At 33.9% G+C, this 18,687-nt stretch overlaps 2 protein-coding genes across 2 annotated transcripts; both read right to left on the bottom strand.

Annotated features, from left to right (window-relative positions):
- Nucleotides 1-916: 916 nt before the first annotated feature.
- On the bottom strand, nucleotides 917-4,813 carry LOC110820876 (5'-adenylylsulfate reductase 3, chloroplastic-like). The gene is made up of 5 exons (XM_022050495.2): nucleotides 4,636-4,813; nucleotides 3,172-3,327; nucleotides 2,768-2,891; nucleotides 1,411-2,230; nucleotides 917-1,301 (listed from the first exon to the last, which is right to left on the bottom strand). Exons 1-5 carry the CDS (start codon nucleotides 4,697-4,699, stop codon nucleotides 1,071-1,073), a joined length of 1,395 nt encoding a protein of 464 aa, XP_021906187.1. The 5' UTR covers nucleotides 4,700-4,813; the 3' UTR covers nucleotides 917-1,070.
- Nucleotides 4,814-5,914: 1,101 nt separating this feature from the next.
- Nucleotides 5,915-10,563, bottom strand: LPXK (tetraacyldisaccharide 4'-kinase family protein). The gene is made up of 8 exons (XM_022050106.2): nucleotides 10,274-10,563; nucleotides 9,737-9,860; nucleotides 8,648-8,884; nucleotides 8,202-8,351; nucleotides 7,776-7,985; nucleotides 7,522-7,581; nucleotides 6,233-6,313; nucleotides 5,915-6,149 (listed from the first exon to the last, which is right to left on the bottom strand). The coding sequence occupies exons 1-8, from the start codon at nucleotides 10,444-10,446 to the stop codon at nucleotides 6,003-6,005; spliced, it is 1,182 nt and encodes a 393-aa protein (XP_021905798.1). The 5' UTR covers nucleotides 10,447-10,563; the 3' UTR covers nucleotides 5,915-6,002.
- Between the last annotated feature and the right edge of the window lie 8,124 nt (nucleotides 10,564-18,687).

The raw sequence follows: 18,687 nt of genomic DNA, 5'->3' as shown, positions 1-18,687 counted from the left end.
ACGACCCTTTAATTGAGAATATTGAAGGAAATGGTTCACACGTAGCGAGAACATCCCTATGAACCCTCATGGATATCAGTAGGCCGATAAAAGGAAAGGTTGTTATTTGATTTATTGAATATGGATTTATAATGTGTCTGTTTCCAATTGTATATGCAATCATGATAAGTGCTATGTTATTGTCTCTATAGGTTGCTTTTATAAATCTCGATGCGTTAAATGGATGGTAAATGATTTTATTATTAATAAATGTATTTGTTTAATTAAGTGTTTCATTAGTTGTTTTGATTTTCTACCAACTTTCATTTCTGTATCGGTGAGTAGCGTTATATTCTTACTGGGTTAGTGTAACTTATTCTTTATTTAATCATTTCAGATCAAGGGAACCAGGATCCAGAGTTCAATCCAGAAGAGGGTTGCGAGTAGGATACCAGTTTTATTTATTTTCTATTCATTTTTTTGTTTTTTGTATTTCCTTCAAAAGTTTAATTTCCGTAACACTATTTGGGACTTTAAATTTATTGGTAAAGAATGTAAACCTTAACTATTTATTTCGTTTCTGAACTTAAAGTTATAATTTATTTTTTTAGACATTTCGAGATCATTGCAATTTAAAATCTTTATTGATTACAAACTCTAAAATTATGCACAACATAGATTCCCCATCACCTAGTTGTTTCCTACACCTCATTTGTCATAAAGTATGATACTATTTTTACATTTTTATTAAATTTTTTTATTTCTATAATAATTATAAAAATTTGCATGAGATTGAAAATCTAGTTAATATCTAATATCAATGCCCAAGCTAAATGACTTTGAATTTTTTGAGCTCACAAATTAAATGCTTATGATGGCGGAGAAGAACAGAGAATTTTCAGTTAGTAGTTGGTCTAATGTTAGTTATTAGTTCAACTTTGAGCCAAGGAAAAGGATTTACGAAATATCAATCTAATACATTTACAAACACCTAAAACCCACGGAAATTGAAGTGTCCACAAGTTAAGGAGCCATATTTAACTATAATAAGAAGAGAGACACCGTATCAATTAGAAGAAACTGTACATCAATCACCTAAGGGCTTGCAGAAAAGTCATCAATGAGCCAACGTCCCTCTTCTCCGAAGGATACTTGATGGGCTTCGATGAGTGTTTTGGGAAAAACAAAATTGTAGGAAAGCTGCCGAGTTGCAGTTCTTGTTGGGCAAATGCCTTCTGATCACCATCAGCCCTGAATTTCCCCACCTTCACTCCAGTCCCAGCCAACTTCTCAGCCAGTTCTATGTAGGATTCTTCCATTGCCTGGACAGAAGTGCAAACCAATTACTTTAGATACTAAAATCAACAATAAAACTACAGGCAAAAATTCAATTTCTCATCCAGATGCTCAGTGTTCGCAAAGGCTGTTTACCTGGCAGAAGCGGCACCAGGGCGCATAGAGAACAACAAGCCAGGATTCTCTTCGATTATCCAGTCTAGCCAAGTTCTCTATTCCAGTTCTACTCAATGCCACCAAGTTCTGGCTATTGAAAAGGTCAGTTTGTGCGGAATTTCCATTTCTCTGGACAACTTTCGATTCATTTCCAATGTCACTAAGTTCAGGCACCTCTATCTGCTTGATATTCCCCTTGTGAAGGCCGCACTCTTTAGCTTTGGCATCCTCCCACCACCACCTACCTTCCCTTTCATGTTGTCCTGGCAGAACTGGCCTTGTGCATGGCTCACATCCAATTGAAACATAACCTTGTGCGTGCAAAGAGTTGACGGGAACATTCATGGCCTGAAGGAAGCTCCATACTTCATGGCCTTCCAAGTTGGCCATGGGATTCCACTTCACCAAGCTACCAATCCCCCCACCCATTCCTTCAAAGGAGGGGTCTACTTGAACAATTGGAATATCTGCCCTTGTGCCGGGAGACTGATCTTTCCTTTGTCCAGTGATCCAAGCTCGGAGACCTTTAAGGGCCTTTCTAAGGGGCCTAACTTTCCTGACTCTGCAACACTCCTGGTGTCCATCTTCATAAAAAGAGAAGAGACCCTTATTCCTTACCAGTCCCTGAACTTCAACAGCATCTGGGAACGTGTACTCAATGTGAATGCCATAATGCTTCTCAACGGCGCTAAAGAACTCGTATGTTTCTGGATTTAGCCTCCCAGTATCAAGACTGAACACCCGGAAAGGCCTCCCAGTTAATTTGGCATACTCAATCAAAGCGACATCCTCAGCGCCACTGAACAAACATGAATTAACTAAAATATGAGTTCCCATGTAAAGATATATAACCACAACCACTGGAAGAAGAATGTGAAATTTCCTAATTAATGAGGCATCACCTGTATAAGTGCAAGTTGTAGGTACTCATGTTAAGGTGTTTCTTACTAGATTTCCAACACATCAAGAGAACAATGAATTATTTTACACTACGCTAACTAATTTCGAATTCAGTTAGATCCTAAATGTTTTTACCACTACCTAACCGTTTGCCTCCCCATATGTCAACCTCTGACTCAGATTCTACTTCCTGGGTCTTCTGCCCGGCAAAACACCCACAAAATATATAATCATTAAAGTTTATAAATAAATTTATTTCCCAGCAATGCTGGAAGGTTTGATAGAAAATCAATGATCAGAGAACGACTTTTATTCTCCATTTAACTAAAAAAATGTCTACCATTATCATGGCAACTTCCTGTTATTAATTAAAGAGACTTGCTGTATTATTAATACCTCAATGGAAAGAAGATTTGAGAAGTGTGAATAAAGGTACCTAAAGGCAATGGCAATATCATGGCCAAATTTCTCAAGAGCCTCATCCACTATTTCAAGTGGAGAAGAATTTTCCATCTCCTTTATCAATTTCTCAAAATCCTCATTCTCTGTCGCATCAACTTCTGCCAATTCCAATAAGAAAGCACATATAAGTCCTTTAGTAATAGGGAAAAAGGGAAAAAACATATGCAAGGAAAAAATCACACAGCTGGTTAACTGAATAAACAATTAAACAAGATGGACAGTCACGCTTAAGAAATAAATTTCTTCAATGTCTACATAGACTCGGTGATTACTCTTCTCACTCATAACAAAATGACAAGTATCATAAATTTTTAAAGAGTCCTTAATGCATACGAGAAAGAAGTGGTCTCAACTGTAGCAACTAGCAAAGAAATTTACCTGGACCAACGGCAATAGCAGCAAAAGTAACACTTGAGTAATTCTTTTTTGGTTTCATACAAACTGGTTTCATTATGCATTGTCTTTGGTATGAATTGCCTACTCCTTTTGGACAGATCCATCCAAGTGATTGGCAAACTGAACCAAATAATGAAGCTGCACAAAACAACATTGGAAAAGCTGAAGGGGGAATTGGAAAGATTGGACATAAATCAGTAGATATGGAAAAGGGACAGATAGAGGAAGAAATATAAAACCACATATTCATTCATCTACAATATTTTTTCCTATACACAATCACTGACCATGTTTTTATTCTTAATCAGTTAAGCAACATGTATTGAATATTCCACACTGTTAAACCATACCTAATTGTTTTAATGGTGAATTTAAACTTCTGATATCACATGGACAAAATTGCAGGGTAGCCAAAAGGACTAAGATTTTAAATAAAGTATTTGTTTGTCTTCTGAAATAATAATGTCTTTCTTTCGTGATAAACTGATTCCTGACTATGAAAGCTTTAATATCACTTGTTAGACTGAGAAATGACCGGAGATAGCCTTATCCCTGGATCCTAAGACACAGTAAAAGCTCAAACCTTGCATAAACGGGGAGAGTGGAATGTCATTTTGGTCCTATGACTAACACCCATATATCTCAGGAAAAAGCACTACATAGGGGACAAGAATTTCACAGGACGCTCATTAAATCTACCCGTCCAATGAACCAACATGCTGTCCCAATGTCTACATTAATACAAATAATGCTTAAGTCAAACTATTGCAGCAACATGAGATTGAACAAATTAAATCCTGACACATCTAAATACAAAATCTTGGATAGCGACCATTTCATCTATCATTTGTCACCGAAGTAGTTTACAAAATGACATGGTCGATTAGTTCAAGAAACACAAACAAACAAATAAATAAACGAAAAAGACAGATGGCTGACACCCTCCATTGTTATAAAATGACAGAAATGGCATGCCACCGTTTCCTTTAAAACCACGCTACTCTCTGAAATTAAGAAAATTATGGACACTGCCAATAGAATAGAGACCTTTTGAGTGGCACAAATCAAGTTATTTCAAACTAAACGCAAGCTTTTTGTATTGTACTGCAACAGTTTCCCTTCTCACCACAAGAAAATGAAATTACCACCACATTTATTACATTAATTAGCATAGTCATCGAATGATCAAATCTGATAAATCTCCATTAATTTCGGTTAGATGCTCCACAACTCAAAGAATTTGTCAATCGCCACATTTTCACAACTTTCATATTTCATCATTATAACATCTCGTTTTCGCGCGTTCTCGGAAACATGAGAGCCGCGTAACTTATTTTCCTGAACTATTTACCAGATTCAGAAAATTAAATGAATATCCAACCATCAAGCTTGAACACACGCCGAAAAAGAACTTGAAGAAAAGGTGAGATGTAAAAGCATATATACCTTTGAGTTCGGGAGAAGGAATTGAACCGCCGGCCCGACAAGATGAAGAAAAAGAAAGAGCCATTTACAAGAGTGAGAAATTCCTGAAAATGAAAGGCTCTGTTTTAGGGTGAGAGCGATCGTTAGTGTCTGCTGCGTGAAACTGCGTGAAAGGGAAAGCAGGGGCACGGACAGTAAATATCGGCTGAGAAGGAGAGCATTTCTGGTTCATTGAACCTGGACGTGGTTCCACATATTGATGACCATTTGTCTTTTCCTTTTTACACGTGGCAGCTCGTCAGTTTTTTGCATTAAAAATTATTTTTTTCAGCCAAAACTGATTTTTTAACAAAAAAATAATAATTATTTGGACAAAAACCGCTAATTTGTAGGAAAATTTATTTATAGGATAAGGTTTTAGTTATTTCCTCATTTTCATCCGATTTAATTGTTACAAATACAATATCTTTATACTTATTATTAATTAGTACAAAGTTGACTGTGTATTAACCAAAATTTTGATTTCTTGATACAATATCACTTGTCATAAATAATTGGAGACAAATAAATTGTAAAATTGTTTTCTTTTGACCAAAAATTTATATTTAATTTTTAATGTATTATAATTACATCAATTAATATAAATTAATTATTAAAAAATATTTATTTTATCTAAAAATATAATAAATTTATAAGAAATTATTTCATCTTAATCATCGCAGCTACACCTACAATCTAATGAATTAAAGTTTTAATTTTATCAAATTAAATATTACAAATTAATTAATTTTTTTCCGTGATAGAAATAAAAAGTTCAAATCACCAAAACGTTACGCTATATCAATATTAATTATAAATTATTTCTTAATTTAATAATTGGTACTTTTTTTCTTCTATTAAAAAAAATTATATATTCAAACAAAAGTGTGTACTTTTGTGTATTTATTAACAAATTATATTGCGATGGGTGTAAATATGTTTCCTAGTGAATAAAATGTGTATTTAAACCAAAAAAAAAAAAAGTTATATCAGCATTTGAAACTATAAATGGTAAAATTATTATTTGGTTATATAGCTTATACAGAATTAGGAATAAAATTTTGACTATTTGTCACCATGCCACTTATAATAAATAATAATACAGTTTTATCCTACTGAAATTATTTTTAAAAAATACATACATGCTGATGTTTTTTAACTCTTTTATTATTATTGCGAATAATTTTATAAATAATTTTTTAAATTTTAACTCTTAATTTTTTTTTAAATCTTAATAAAAATAAATAATAAACACCTCGTATTATACAAAATAATTTTTCTATTATGTATTAATTACTATCAAGAAAAAGAAAATGATTCCTAAAATCTTACATGTTATTTGAGCCAAACTATTGAACTCCAAACAACTTTTTCAGTAGCAACTTGAAGCTCTCTTCATTGAATCCTTGATGAGATACAATTTGCAACTGAGAACAGAGTATCAAGACTCTGAAAGGATGCAAATGCTTGAGAATCTCTGGATCTCGATCATAATCCTGATAACATAAATACAGTCTATTTATTCTAGAGAACATATCCTTCACCATCTAATGATAAAAACATGCATATATCTACACACCTTTTCTGTTAAAACAACAATTGGTTTAACACCAAACTTGTACTCGAGTTCCCTAAGTCGATTCATGATCATCTCGATGTCCTGAAGTCATCGATAATTTGAAGTCCAGTTCAGATGTAAGGAAATAGTGCAACCAAAAGATAGATCATGATTATTATGTTAAAATTAAAAAATAAAAGAGGCGATATATAGAGTAACCCAACATGTTTACAAGTTATTACATATCTCCATACTTGAGGAATTAACATCCCCTGATACCATTTCATGCCAATCATGTCCATAAATGGGCATGCGTAGTTAGGGCCAAGGTATGAGAGAAAACAGAGAGCTTTGATAACATTTTATGATAACGAAGTTATTTGGATTGGCATTTTCTAGTATTTACATCTATATGGCCTTTAGTCCCAATTTAATTCATAGTTCATAATGCTCTAAACTTAAAAAGTATCTACAAACCTCAGTTCTTTTTCCATTTTTAAACTCTAAATACCTGTCTAAGTATAATAATTTACAAAATTAAGAGTTTTAAGCTGAGACTTTAATAAAATAATAAAAAATAATAATTTTACTCACCCTTCTAATAAAAAATTCCTAAATATTTTTCCATTTCAATAGAACACGTACAAATAATTTCAATTAAACTTTATCAACATAAGAATTACCGGAAACTCCTAAATCTAATATAGTTGTAAATTTGATTTTGATGCGGGATATAGCAATAGAAAATAAGAGCCGAAGGCTCTATGTTTAAAGTTTTTTTAAAAAGACTAGTCACAGAAGTGTTCTTTCTCCTCGCTCAAAGCTCAGCAGTTTTTAACACTTTTAATCTTTAATCTCACCATAGTTTTCAGCCAAAATGTACTTCAAACACCTTGAACCACAGAAATATATATATAAGAATCCAAACATCCTGAATAAATTATAACTGGTTTTCAAAAAAACTCAAAGCTAGTAGGAAATAACCCATTTATTATTTATAATGTATCTTAACAACTATGCTTAGGATACCGTATAGTTCAATTAGATTGTGATTCATGATCAAATAGCAGCCTAGAAAGGATAGTACAGAAAATCTTGGACAATGGTAATGGGAAAGAAAAGATTAAATTACTTATTTCTTGCTAGACAAATCAAAAGTGACAAACTAGAGCATCTTGTATCTTAAAGAAGTCAATGCAACTTAATACCATAGACAGTGAAATAATACCTTCACTTGAAATGACAAACTAGAGCATCTTGTATCTTAAAGAAGTCAATGCAACTTAATACCATAGACAGTGAAATAATACCTTCACTTGAAATATATGATGGTCACTGAAGTCAAGTTGATCAATATAACATGCTCCTGTCTGCAACAAACTATTTTTCACTAAGAGATCACCTTAAAATATAATTTAAAAATAATTTATTTGAAAGAAAAATATTTAAGGAAATGAGAAAAGGAAGAGAAAATAATAAAATTATCTCAATACAGGTCAACTTAGGTGGAAATTAGATGCAAGAAGCATCATATGAAAGGGCATGAGGTAAAAGAAGAGAGCACCTTCTGCATTCCAAGGACAAAAGCATCAGATGAACCAATTGCTGAAACACATAATATGATGGCATTATAGACATCTTTTAAAGGTACTTTCAACTTGATATTTCTCACGTCAAAGAAATGTGTAGGAGCCATTCTAGTGTAGAAAATAGGCACAGATTCTTTAAATTCTCGTATCATTAACTCAATATCTTTCAGATTTCGTTCTAATACCTGTGAGAGTTTAAGAATGAACTTTCAGTCAAAGTACTTATATAATCATATGCTAACATATCTACACAAAAAAGCAGATTTAGGCACTCAAAACAAGTTAAAGGAAAGGTACATTGAGTCTAAAGAAAATCAAAAGCTATATGCATGCACCAGATTGAATAATTCCTGAAGAATTAGAGATTAATAAAAGGAGTGGTAAAAGTTACTTTTCTATACCAAGTCAGCATGGTGAACTACTGCAACATCAACTCTTCTAAGTGCCACCAAAGGCTCCCTTAAAGGACCAAGTGGGAGCAGCTTAAGGTTTCCCCATGGCCTTAAACCATTAACCATCACAATCTCCAAGTCACGATACAAGCTCCAATGCTGTCTTTCATATAACAAAATATAAACAAAAGAATCAGCACAACAACTTCACGAGTAAAAGTATTTGTCCTTCAAGAGTTTACTGTTAAACACCAGCTAACAGAGGAAACTATCATTTATTCCACAAAATGGTATTGGAACCCACTATTATGCTTCAACCGCGGCTCATTTCACCCCAGAAAGAAAAAGTATGGAAAGTTAGTCGTATGAAGGATAGATAAGTTGTATAACAGGACAGATACATACAGTGTAGATGGCACCACACTAACGGAAGAAAATTAAGGAAACTATTATACCTGCATTCCATCATCCAAAATTACAGCACTGATTTCCTCGCCAAGAGAGGTCACTGCATCCTGCGAAAGGCAGGTTATACCAGAGCATGTCTTACCACGAGGATCTGTATACCCATGCTTTTTAAAGAATGAATAAGCAGTAGCTGCCCGATTTGCACCCACACCAAGCTTCGTAGGTCCCCCTTGTCCTAGAAGATGCCTCTCAAGCATTTTGGCTTCATCTCCACCAGCATAACCCTGCCAGAAAAACAATTATCACTTAAGTTAGTGATGCAGAATAGGAAGCTCCTAAAATAGATATATTTCAATAATAGGATATATATAAGACAGAACCAGTAAAGGAGATAAATGTCTTGGGAAATTAACTAAAAAGAGTAAGAATATTTAATTTCTTTTCCTAATTTTCGGAAAATTTTACAATAAAGGAAAATAGTAAGATTTATTTTCAAGTCCTAGAGTTCTTATTTTCCTATTTACTAGGTTTTATAGATTTTCCATTGATGTACTTTGGTGCCTATAAATTAGATAACTTAACTTAGTTATTAGGTCGACTACTTATGATTATCATTTAAATTTGAGATATTATTTTGATTATTGAGATCCAAGTTTTGTTCTTAATAAAATTTCCTTAAGTTTTATCTTCAAGTTCATTTTGTCTTACATCAGTTAGTTAAAAACAATGTAATGAACCTTTAACCCATACATGCCACCGTATCGACTTATGCTTAATTTATAATTCTGGTTCAATTTCTTTCTTTTCCAACAGTTATTACACAATGAAGAAATCCTACACAACCTCATTTCTACTTCTTGTTGACTATACTACTCTGCCGCATTAGTCCATATGCTACCAACACCTTGATTATAAGTGTAGAACAGACATAAGTTACATAATAAACATAGAACCATAGCACACTTTGAATTACCTCTCAATCAACTGAACTCACTATATAGTTCCTTAGGTATCAACCCTGAAAATTTTTGGCCATGACCATTATCCCTTGGTAATTTTTAACACAAAACTGAAATGGCTTTGTAGATTGTACCAATTTCCATAAAATTAAGAAAATCATAGACAAAGAGAAATACCCTAGTTAAAATGAGAGGCCGTACTCCTGAATCAGCTAAGCAACGAGCCATGTACTCAACCATAGGCGTCTTCCCATTACCTCCCCACGTCAAATTCCCAATGCTAATCACAGGTACCGGCAACCTTCCATATCAAATAGCAGATATAACTAAATCTTATTGAAAATAATTCAACGCCAGTCCATTTCAGGTTTGTGGATGCTGTTATATATATATATATATATATATAGAGAGAGAGAGAGAGAGAGAGAGAGACATACAAAATAAACATGCACAGATGGCGAGAAAGAGCAGAAAACTGCTTAGTAACAAACTCAGACTAGCAAAAAGAAAGGATTTGAAGTCGATAACATGTCGTATCAACAACTCTCCCTTCGTTTAAAATTAAATTTAAAAAATAATGATAATACATAACTAATTGGCTTAATTTAACTCGAAACTATCCTTTTAATTTCGTTCGAGACGAAAATTATAAGAGAAAAAAAAAACTCCTCAAACCGAATAAGAACATGGCTTAATTAATGCTATGAAGCTTGCCTTTGTTTGGAGAAGAGACCAAGGTGGTAGAGATAGTAGCGGAACGAGAGAACGACACTGTAGATAGAGGAGGCGAAAGATAACAATGGAATGAGAGAGCGGTGGACTGCAGAGAGCTTAGCGTAGCTTTGCGCGTATGCGATCTCATTCGCCACTCTCCTCAGTTTCTCCATCGAAGAGCAAAAGAAAAGAAACTGGAGGTGAGGGTACGGACCAAAGAGAAGTGTAACAGAAAAAATGAAAAAGGAAATTTAGGAAAATTAAACAGCGGGAGTGGAGGGGAAAGCGAGAAGCTAACCCAAATTTTTGAAATAAATAATAATAAAAGAAGCAGAAACCTCATCAAATTTCCTAATTAGTTATTTTTTATCCTATCTTTTTACCTATTTTAATTTTTTATTTTTAAATTTTTACAATTCCCCTTCGTCACTAATTATTAATTAAAAGTTATTAAATTCTGAATATGTACCTAATAATAATTATATATATAATTAATATCGTAATATATAACATGACAGTCACGTGAAATTAAAAATTTAAAATTTTATTGATGTTTTTTAAAAAAATTTCTTTACATTTATTTCTTCTTCATTCATGCACTTTTTCTTCTTTAGAGTCAAAATTTAAAAAACCTCAAATCTCTTATTTGCAATTATTATCTTTATCATCTCATTCTTTTTGTTTTTTGAATTCTAAATAATTTTAAATAAATTTTTAATAATTTAAATTTTTGTTTTTTTAATTATGGCTCAAAGGAGAATTCGATTAGCCATATGAAATTTTGAATTTTGTACTTTAAAGTGGCTATCACGTTATAAATTATATTATCATTTATATATTATTATTTTACATATTATTGACTATATGTTATGAATTTAATTTGTTATAAATAAAAATTAATATAAAAATAAAATCAATAAAAATTTAAAAATATATAACTAAAACGACATAAACGCTTTGATGAAAAAAAAAAGTAATTGATAGGGTATTTTAACAAAAATAAAAAATATAATTTTATTATAAAGTTTGAAAAAATACAATAATAATTAATAAGAGATTAATAAAAAAAAATTCTCATTAAATTCACTAAGATCTAAAAAGTTCATACAATTTTTGTGCATAGAGACATGTGAATCACAAATTAAATTAAAAATTAAATTATAAATCACGAGATTATCGAAGATGAAGAGATATTTATGAAATTTAAAAATTCATAATAATTTATATTTGATGTTCATTTTATAAGAAATTTATCATTAAAAAATTATAAAAAATAATATATATATATATTTGAATTAAAAAACAACTTGGCAACTGAACTTTTATAAAAATCTCAATGAGATAAGAAATATAAGTCAATTAAAGAATATGACAACATATAATAGCTCTGTTTAATATAAATATCATTTTAGATATTAAAAATCAACACACTCTAATGTTGTATATTAATTTTGTAAATTAAGTAATTAAATTTTTTATCTAACTTAAATACAATCACTTTTTTTAAGGATTATGTATGAAGAATTGGGAAAATATATTTTGTCATGTTTTTTTAATTTATATTTTTTTAATGATTAGGTTATGCATGTTGTAACACCTGGACTCGAAATTTAGACATGAGATAATTAAATTATAATAATAAGATAAATTAGAAAATTTTTAATTTTAATTTTAATTTTAATTTGTAATTGAATTTTTGAAGAAAATTGTGTTTTGGATGTATTTAAAAATATTTTTAAAAATCATTATCAAAGTAGAAATAAATGATGACCTATTTGAAAAAAAATCTAAAAAACTGGGGTAAAAGTGGAAATAACAAATGTAAAAGCTCAAAACTTAAGGAAATTGAAATATTGAATTAAGTAAATATATGCGAAAACAATTAAGGGGTTTAAGATTTACATATCTTACACAATGATTCGAGATATCTAATAAAATTATGAGAATATCTTCTTAAGAAAGTTATCAATAATGGAATAAATAAATAAAAGAAAACACATGTAAAATTCTTATAGAGTTAATCTCTGCTAGGCAACTCTGATGGGATGCGGGAGGTTGCTTTTATTCGTACAATTCTTACTGCTCAGGATTTGAGACTTTGTCTTCCTTATCTGAAATTGTTAAATAAGGGGGATGAACTACACTAATTTAGTAAGAATATCACACTTAACACCGATACAGAAAACCAACGCTGGTAAAAATCGTAAAACAACCAATGGAATCGTTATCTCTTTTTAAATAAATTCATTTAACATAAAAATCGTTATTTTATACTTACCCTTATGAGTTTTCAAAACTGACCTATAAAGATAATAACCATAATAATATTTTATTACACATTTGAGTGAACAATAACAGTAAACTTACCTTATTATCTGTTTACCAGTACTTCTAGGGGTTGATAGGGATACTCCCTACGCGTGGACCCAATACTCAATTCATCAATTAACCGGTCGTCCCCATATCCCGTCTGGTATTAAAGTGATCTACACCTCCCAACCCCTTATAATGTAAGATTTTTCAGTCTTGTTCGAATGAGATAATGTTCACGGTAGGATTTTTCTTATGCACCGGGTTCGTACACCATTTCTTAGGGTACCCGATGAGCCTTTCATACATATATCCACATCAACTAATCATAATTTCATACTGATATTTCATATTTACATATCAACAGTAAGTCATGCAATGGACAATATGCAAATCAATCAACAGATAGGGACAAAACGGGTAGATAAACTTATAGTGAGAAAACAATTAAAACTAATAAATTATAGCACATGATGCAACAGTAAGCATTTTAGGCAGTATAGGAGAAAATAAACAATAAGGCTAGGGCAATTATACACTGATCGATTTTAGCTCCACTGGTGACCTATAATTAATTTTAGGGATTTCTAATTTTTATAAAACACACAATTATCAATTATTAAACTTTAATTTACCATAACGGAGGAAAATGGTGAAAAATTCTTACTCCGGATCGGTATTCAAAACACTGTCTTTTTCATTGTGCCTCTTGGTGATTATCGAGTGTCTTGAGTTTTTTATGCGAAAATAAAAAACACGCATTACGTATTTCAGAATACTTAAAAAAGCCAAAATAAGTATTTTTAAAATTTTTAGTCGGTTTAGGGTTCCAACATGGCGCCACTGCCATGCTTTGGTGCTGGCTTCATTGCCAATGGCGGTGTTTCCTCTTGGCCTGGCCGTTTTTGGCCGATTTTGCATGAAAACTTGCAAAAAAAGGGTTAGGAGGCCTATGTCGGTTAAAAAATGAAGAAAATTGAGACCTTATTGGCGAAGAGATTTTTTAATGCAGCAGCTCTGTCGTTCCTCTCTTATGGTCGGGGTTTCTCTTCGGATAACTTGCACTAGAAAAAAATGAGGAATATTACAGTCAAAAAATTGAGAGAAACGGGAAACAGAAGGGGCTCATCAAAGGAGTTTTTAGGTTATAGCCACGGTGGCTTGGTCGAGCTCTCCTCGTATTTTTGGGCTCATCCATTGACCTTTTGGCTCCAATATGAGTGTAAAGAGGTTCAAAATTCAATTCCGAGTAGAATGATAAAAAAATTTACCTTTTCAGCTGCGATGGTGGCTCTGGTGCAGTGGCGACGGTGGCCAGTCTTTTCTCTGGCGACTGGTTCACTTTCTGGCTGCCTTTCTTCTTATTCTCTAATCTGAGGTGTTGGTTAAGGTTTGGAAGCCGACCAAAGAGAGGTTTAAATACCTCTCTTCCCCTAATCTTGATCATCCATTTGTGTCGATGTGGAGCAAGGAAAACCGTCCGATTCGAGACCCATTTAGGCAGATTTGGGTACAAATTCAGGTCGTCCATCACGATCATCCAGAGTGAATCTCGCTCATTCATCGCCCCACTGTTGGATCTTCACACAGCTGATCAAAGCCATCCATTTGAATTTGAGCGAGATTGGGATTTCACTGTTTGTGCGGGCGGGAATGGATGTGGGCTATTGGATCGTCTAAGCACATGGATCCCCCACATAGCTCCCACGTGCAACTCGTGCCAGTGTGTCCGTCACGCGGCGTGTTTTGACCCATCATTGCTGCTCTCTCACTAGTCAAACAGTTGGAGGTACTGGGCCCTAAAGTCTGATTCTAGCTTCCAAGTGCCCTCATCCTTCAAGTGATTTTGCCGTAAGACCTTGACAAAAAGAATTTTTCTGTTGCAAAACACTCTACTCTTCTGGTCCAAAATACCTACCGGCACCTACTCATAGGATAGATCCTCCTGGAGTGAAAGTGGTTCATGAGACAAGATATGCAAGAAATCTAGATTGTACTTGTGTATCATAGACACATAAAATATATTATGTACTCTGGATAACTCTGGAGGTAGTGCTAGTATGTAGGTGGATGTACTAACTTTGTCTAATATCTCAAATGGTCCGATGAACTAGGAGTTTAATTTTTCCTCTTTCCAAACCTGTTGATACCCTTAAAGAGATGTGACCTTAAGAAACACTCGATTGCCTTTCTTAAATTCTAAATCTCTCATTCGGGTGTCCGCATAACTTTTATGTTTACTATGGGTTGTTTGAATATTCTTCCTGATTTTAGTTATCTTCGTTGTGGTCTCATCTACCAAGTTTGGGCAAATCGATTTTCCATCACTCACCTCTTTCTAATAGATCGACGATCTACAGGGTCGGTTGTACAATGCCTCATATGGAGTCATGCTGATACTTCCTTGATATCTGTTATTGTAGGCGAATTCTATCAAGGGTAAGTGATCGTCCAAATGCCCTCAGAAGTTTAGAACACAGATCATGAACATATCCTCTAATGTGCGAATGATTCGTTCTGAATGTCCATCTGTTTGAGGGTGAAATGTTGTGCTAAGAGATAGTTTCATTCACAATGTTTGCTAAAAACTTAACCAAAACCGAGAGGTAAACCTAGGGTCCCTGTCTGATAGTACTGTCACCAGAACTCCATGTAGCCTGACTATTTCCTGAATATAGATATTTGCTAACTTGTCTAAGGGGTCAGTCATTCTAATGACCAAGAAGTGAGAGAACTTGATGAGTCGGTCAGTGATTACCCATATTGTATCATGCCCCGAACATGCCTTAGGCAATCATATTACAAAATTTATAGTAATATGTTTCCATTTCTACTATGGTATTGGTAATGGCTAAAGTAGCTCGTTTGGGCGTTGATGTTTTGTCTTAACCTACTAACATACAAGACACTTGGAGATAAAATCTATAATTTTCCTTTGCATCCCACTCCATCAAAATCAAGATCGCATGCTTTGATACATCTTAGTACTTTTGGGATGCATGATGAACTTTGAACTGTGAGCCTCTGTCATTATATCCCTTTTTAGTTTACTGTCGTTTGGAGCACACACATTGTTTTAAAACCTGAGCAACGTATCGGTAGAGACTCAAAATTATGTATTTACATCTTGTTTTATATCCTTTATAAGAGCTATTAGAGTGAAATCAGTCAGTTGGGCTTCATTTATTCTCTGAATTAGTTCGGGTTGAATAGTTAGTTGGACCAAACATGTGACCCTTTTCAAATCCTGAAGTTGTATTTATTGCACAGCCTTTATTACCCTGCATTCATAAATTATTATTTGAGCCAACATACGTGCATTTTTCCTACTGAGCGCATCGATTACCACATTGCTCTTGCCTAGGTGATATAAGATCTTACAATCGTAATCTTTGAGGAGTTTTATCCAATGCCTCTGATGTATGTTAAGATCCTTCTGAGTGAATATATACTTCAAACTCTTATGGTCTGTATAAATCTCAAAGGTCTTCCTATATAAGTTGTGGCACCAGGTCTTCAAGAGTTAACATCCGATGGGTAACTCTGATGGGTGCAAGAGCCAATTTTTATTCATACCCTTCTTGCTGCTTAGGATTTGAGTATTGGGCTTCCTGATTTGAAATGGTTAAATAAGGGGGATGAGATACACTACTCTATCAATAATATCACGCTTAACACCGATACGGAAAACTAGGATTGATAAAAATCGTAAAACAACCAATGGAATCATTATCTTTTTTAAAATAATTTCGTTTAACATAAAAACCATTATTTCATATTTACCCTTATGAGTTTCGAAAACCGACCTATGAAAATAATAACCAGAATAACATTTTATTATACATTTAAGTGAACAATAACAGTAAACATACTTTCTTATCCACTTATTAGTACCTATGGGGGTCTATAGAGATATCCCTACGCATGGACCCAATACCCAATTTATCAATTAACCAACTGTCCCCATACCCCGTCCGATAATGGGCGCCAAACATACCACCGCCTTAATATTCCGTCTGGTATGAGGGTGATCTATACCTTCCAACCTTTTTCGATATGAGACTTCTCAGCCCCATGAGGTAATGTCCATGGTAGAATTTTCCTATGTACCAGGTCTGTACACCCTTTACCAGGGTACCCGATGAGCTTTTCATACATATATCCACATTATCATCCAATCATAATTCCATACCAACATTTCATATTTAAAGATTAATAGTAAGTCATGCAATGGACAATACGCAAATCAATCAACAAATAGGAACAAAACGAATAGATAAACCAGTAACGAGAAAATAATTAAAACCAATAAATTACAGCACATGATGCAACAATAAATATTTTAGGCAGTATGGGAGAAAATAAATAAAAAGGCTAGGGCAATTATACATTAATCGGTTTCAGGTCTATTGGTGACCTATAATTAATTTTAAAATTTTTTAATTTTTATAAAATATACAATTATCAGTTATTAGACTTTAATTTACTATAATAGGGAAAAAGGGTGAGAGATTCTTACATCAAATCGGTGTTCGAAATACCGTATTTTTTACTGCGCTTCCTGGTGGTTATCGAGTTTTCTAGAATTTTTATGCAGAAATCAAAAACATGCATTACGTATTCCAAAATATCCCAAAAAAGGCTAAAATAAGCATTTTTAAATTTTTTCAGCTGTTTAGGGTTCCCTCATGGCGGCAGCACCGTGCTTTAGTGCCGGCTCTATCGCCCACGATAGTTTTTCCTCTCGGTCTAGCCGTTTTTAGCCAGTTTTGGCCGATTTTACATGGAAATCTGTAAAAATAGGGTTAGGGGACCTCTGTCAGCTGGAAAAGGAAGAGAATTAAAGCCCTACCGGTGAAGGAATTTTCTGGTGCGGCAGCTCCGTTGTTCCTCTCTTACGATCAGGGTTTCTCTTCGACTAACCTGCACCATAAAGAAACAAGGAATACGATGGCTAAAAAATTGAAGGAAACAGAAAATGGGAAGGGGCTCATCGGAGGGGTTTTCAAGTTACGACTAACAAGGCTCGGTCGAATTTTGCTCGTATTTTTTAGCTCACCCGTTGGCCTTTTGGCCCCGATATGGGTGTGGGGAGGTTCGAAATTCAATTTTGAGAGAAAGAAAAAGAAATTTTACCTTTTTGGCCTCAACAGTGGCTTCAGTGCAGTAGTGACAATGGCCAGTCTCCTTCTCCAGCAATTGGTTCGCTTTCTGGCTACCCCTCTTCTTCTTCTCTAATATGAGGTATCGGTTAAGGTTTAGGAGTCGACCAAAGAAAGGTTTAAATACTTCTCTTCCTCTGATCCTGATCGTCCCTTTGTGTCAACGTGGAACAAGGAGAGTTGTCCGATTCGAGACTTGTTTATGTAGATCCAGGTGCAAATTTGGGTCGTCCATCGCGATCCTCCGGAGTGAATCTCACTTGTTCATTGCCCCATTTTTGGATCTTCACATAGCTGATCAAAGTTATCCGTTTGAATTTGGGCGGGATTGGGATCACACCGCTCGTGCGGGCAGAAATGGATGTGGGCTATTGGATTGCCCAGGTGCACAAATCGTACGTGTGGCTCCCACGTGGAACCCATGCCAGCGTGTCCGCTACACGGTGCGTTTTGACTCGCCGTTGCTGCTAACGTGCTGTCCCCCGTGGTCCACATTCTATTTTTTATGATTTAACCCCCTATTTTTTATTTTTCTTTCAAATATACCCATTTTATTCATAGTTTCACCATGTTTTCCAAAATTAATTTCAATTTCATCTAAATCATATTTCTTAAAAAATTAACAAAAAATTTAAAAATTAAAATAGTTTAATTTATTATTTTATTAATATTAAATTATCCGGCCCAAATTTTTGAGCCTGGATATTACAACAAAAATTTGGTAAGGTGGACTGCCATGTCAGCAGTGCGGCCGGTCGCTGTGCACCGCGTGGCATACACGCGTCCATGCAGGAAGCCACACAGGTGATTTGCATGCCAGTGGATCCAACGGCCCAGATCTCCTCTTACGCGCACGGACTGTTTGGATCTATTTACTCTTCAAGTGCGATCGAAAGACTAGATTTAATCTGATCGTGCGGTCTAAATTAATTTTCTATATAA

Source organism: Carica papaya, chromosome 4, assembly GCF_054855325.1.
Source record: "Carica papaya isolate Zhongbai chromosome 4, ASM5485532v1, whole genome shotgun sequence".
NCBI lineage: Eukaryota > Viridiplantae > Streptophyta > Magnoliopsida > Brassicales > Caricaceae > Carica > Carica papaya.
The sequence above is the reverse complement of the archived record's forward strand: the minus strand, read 5'-3'. Positions and strand labels throughout refer to the sequence as shown.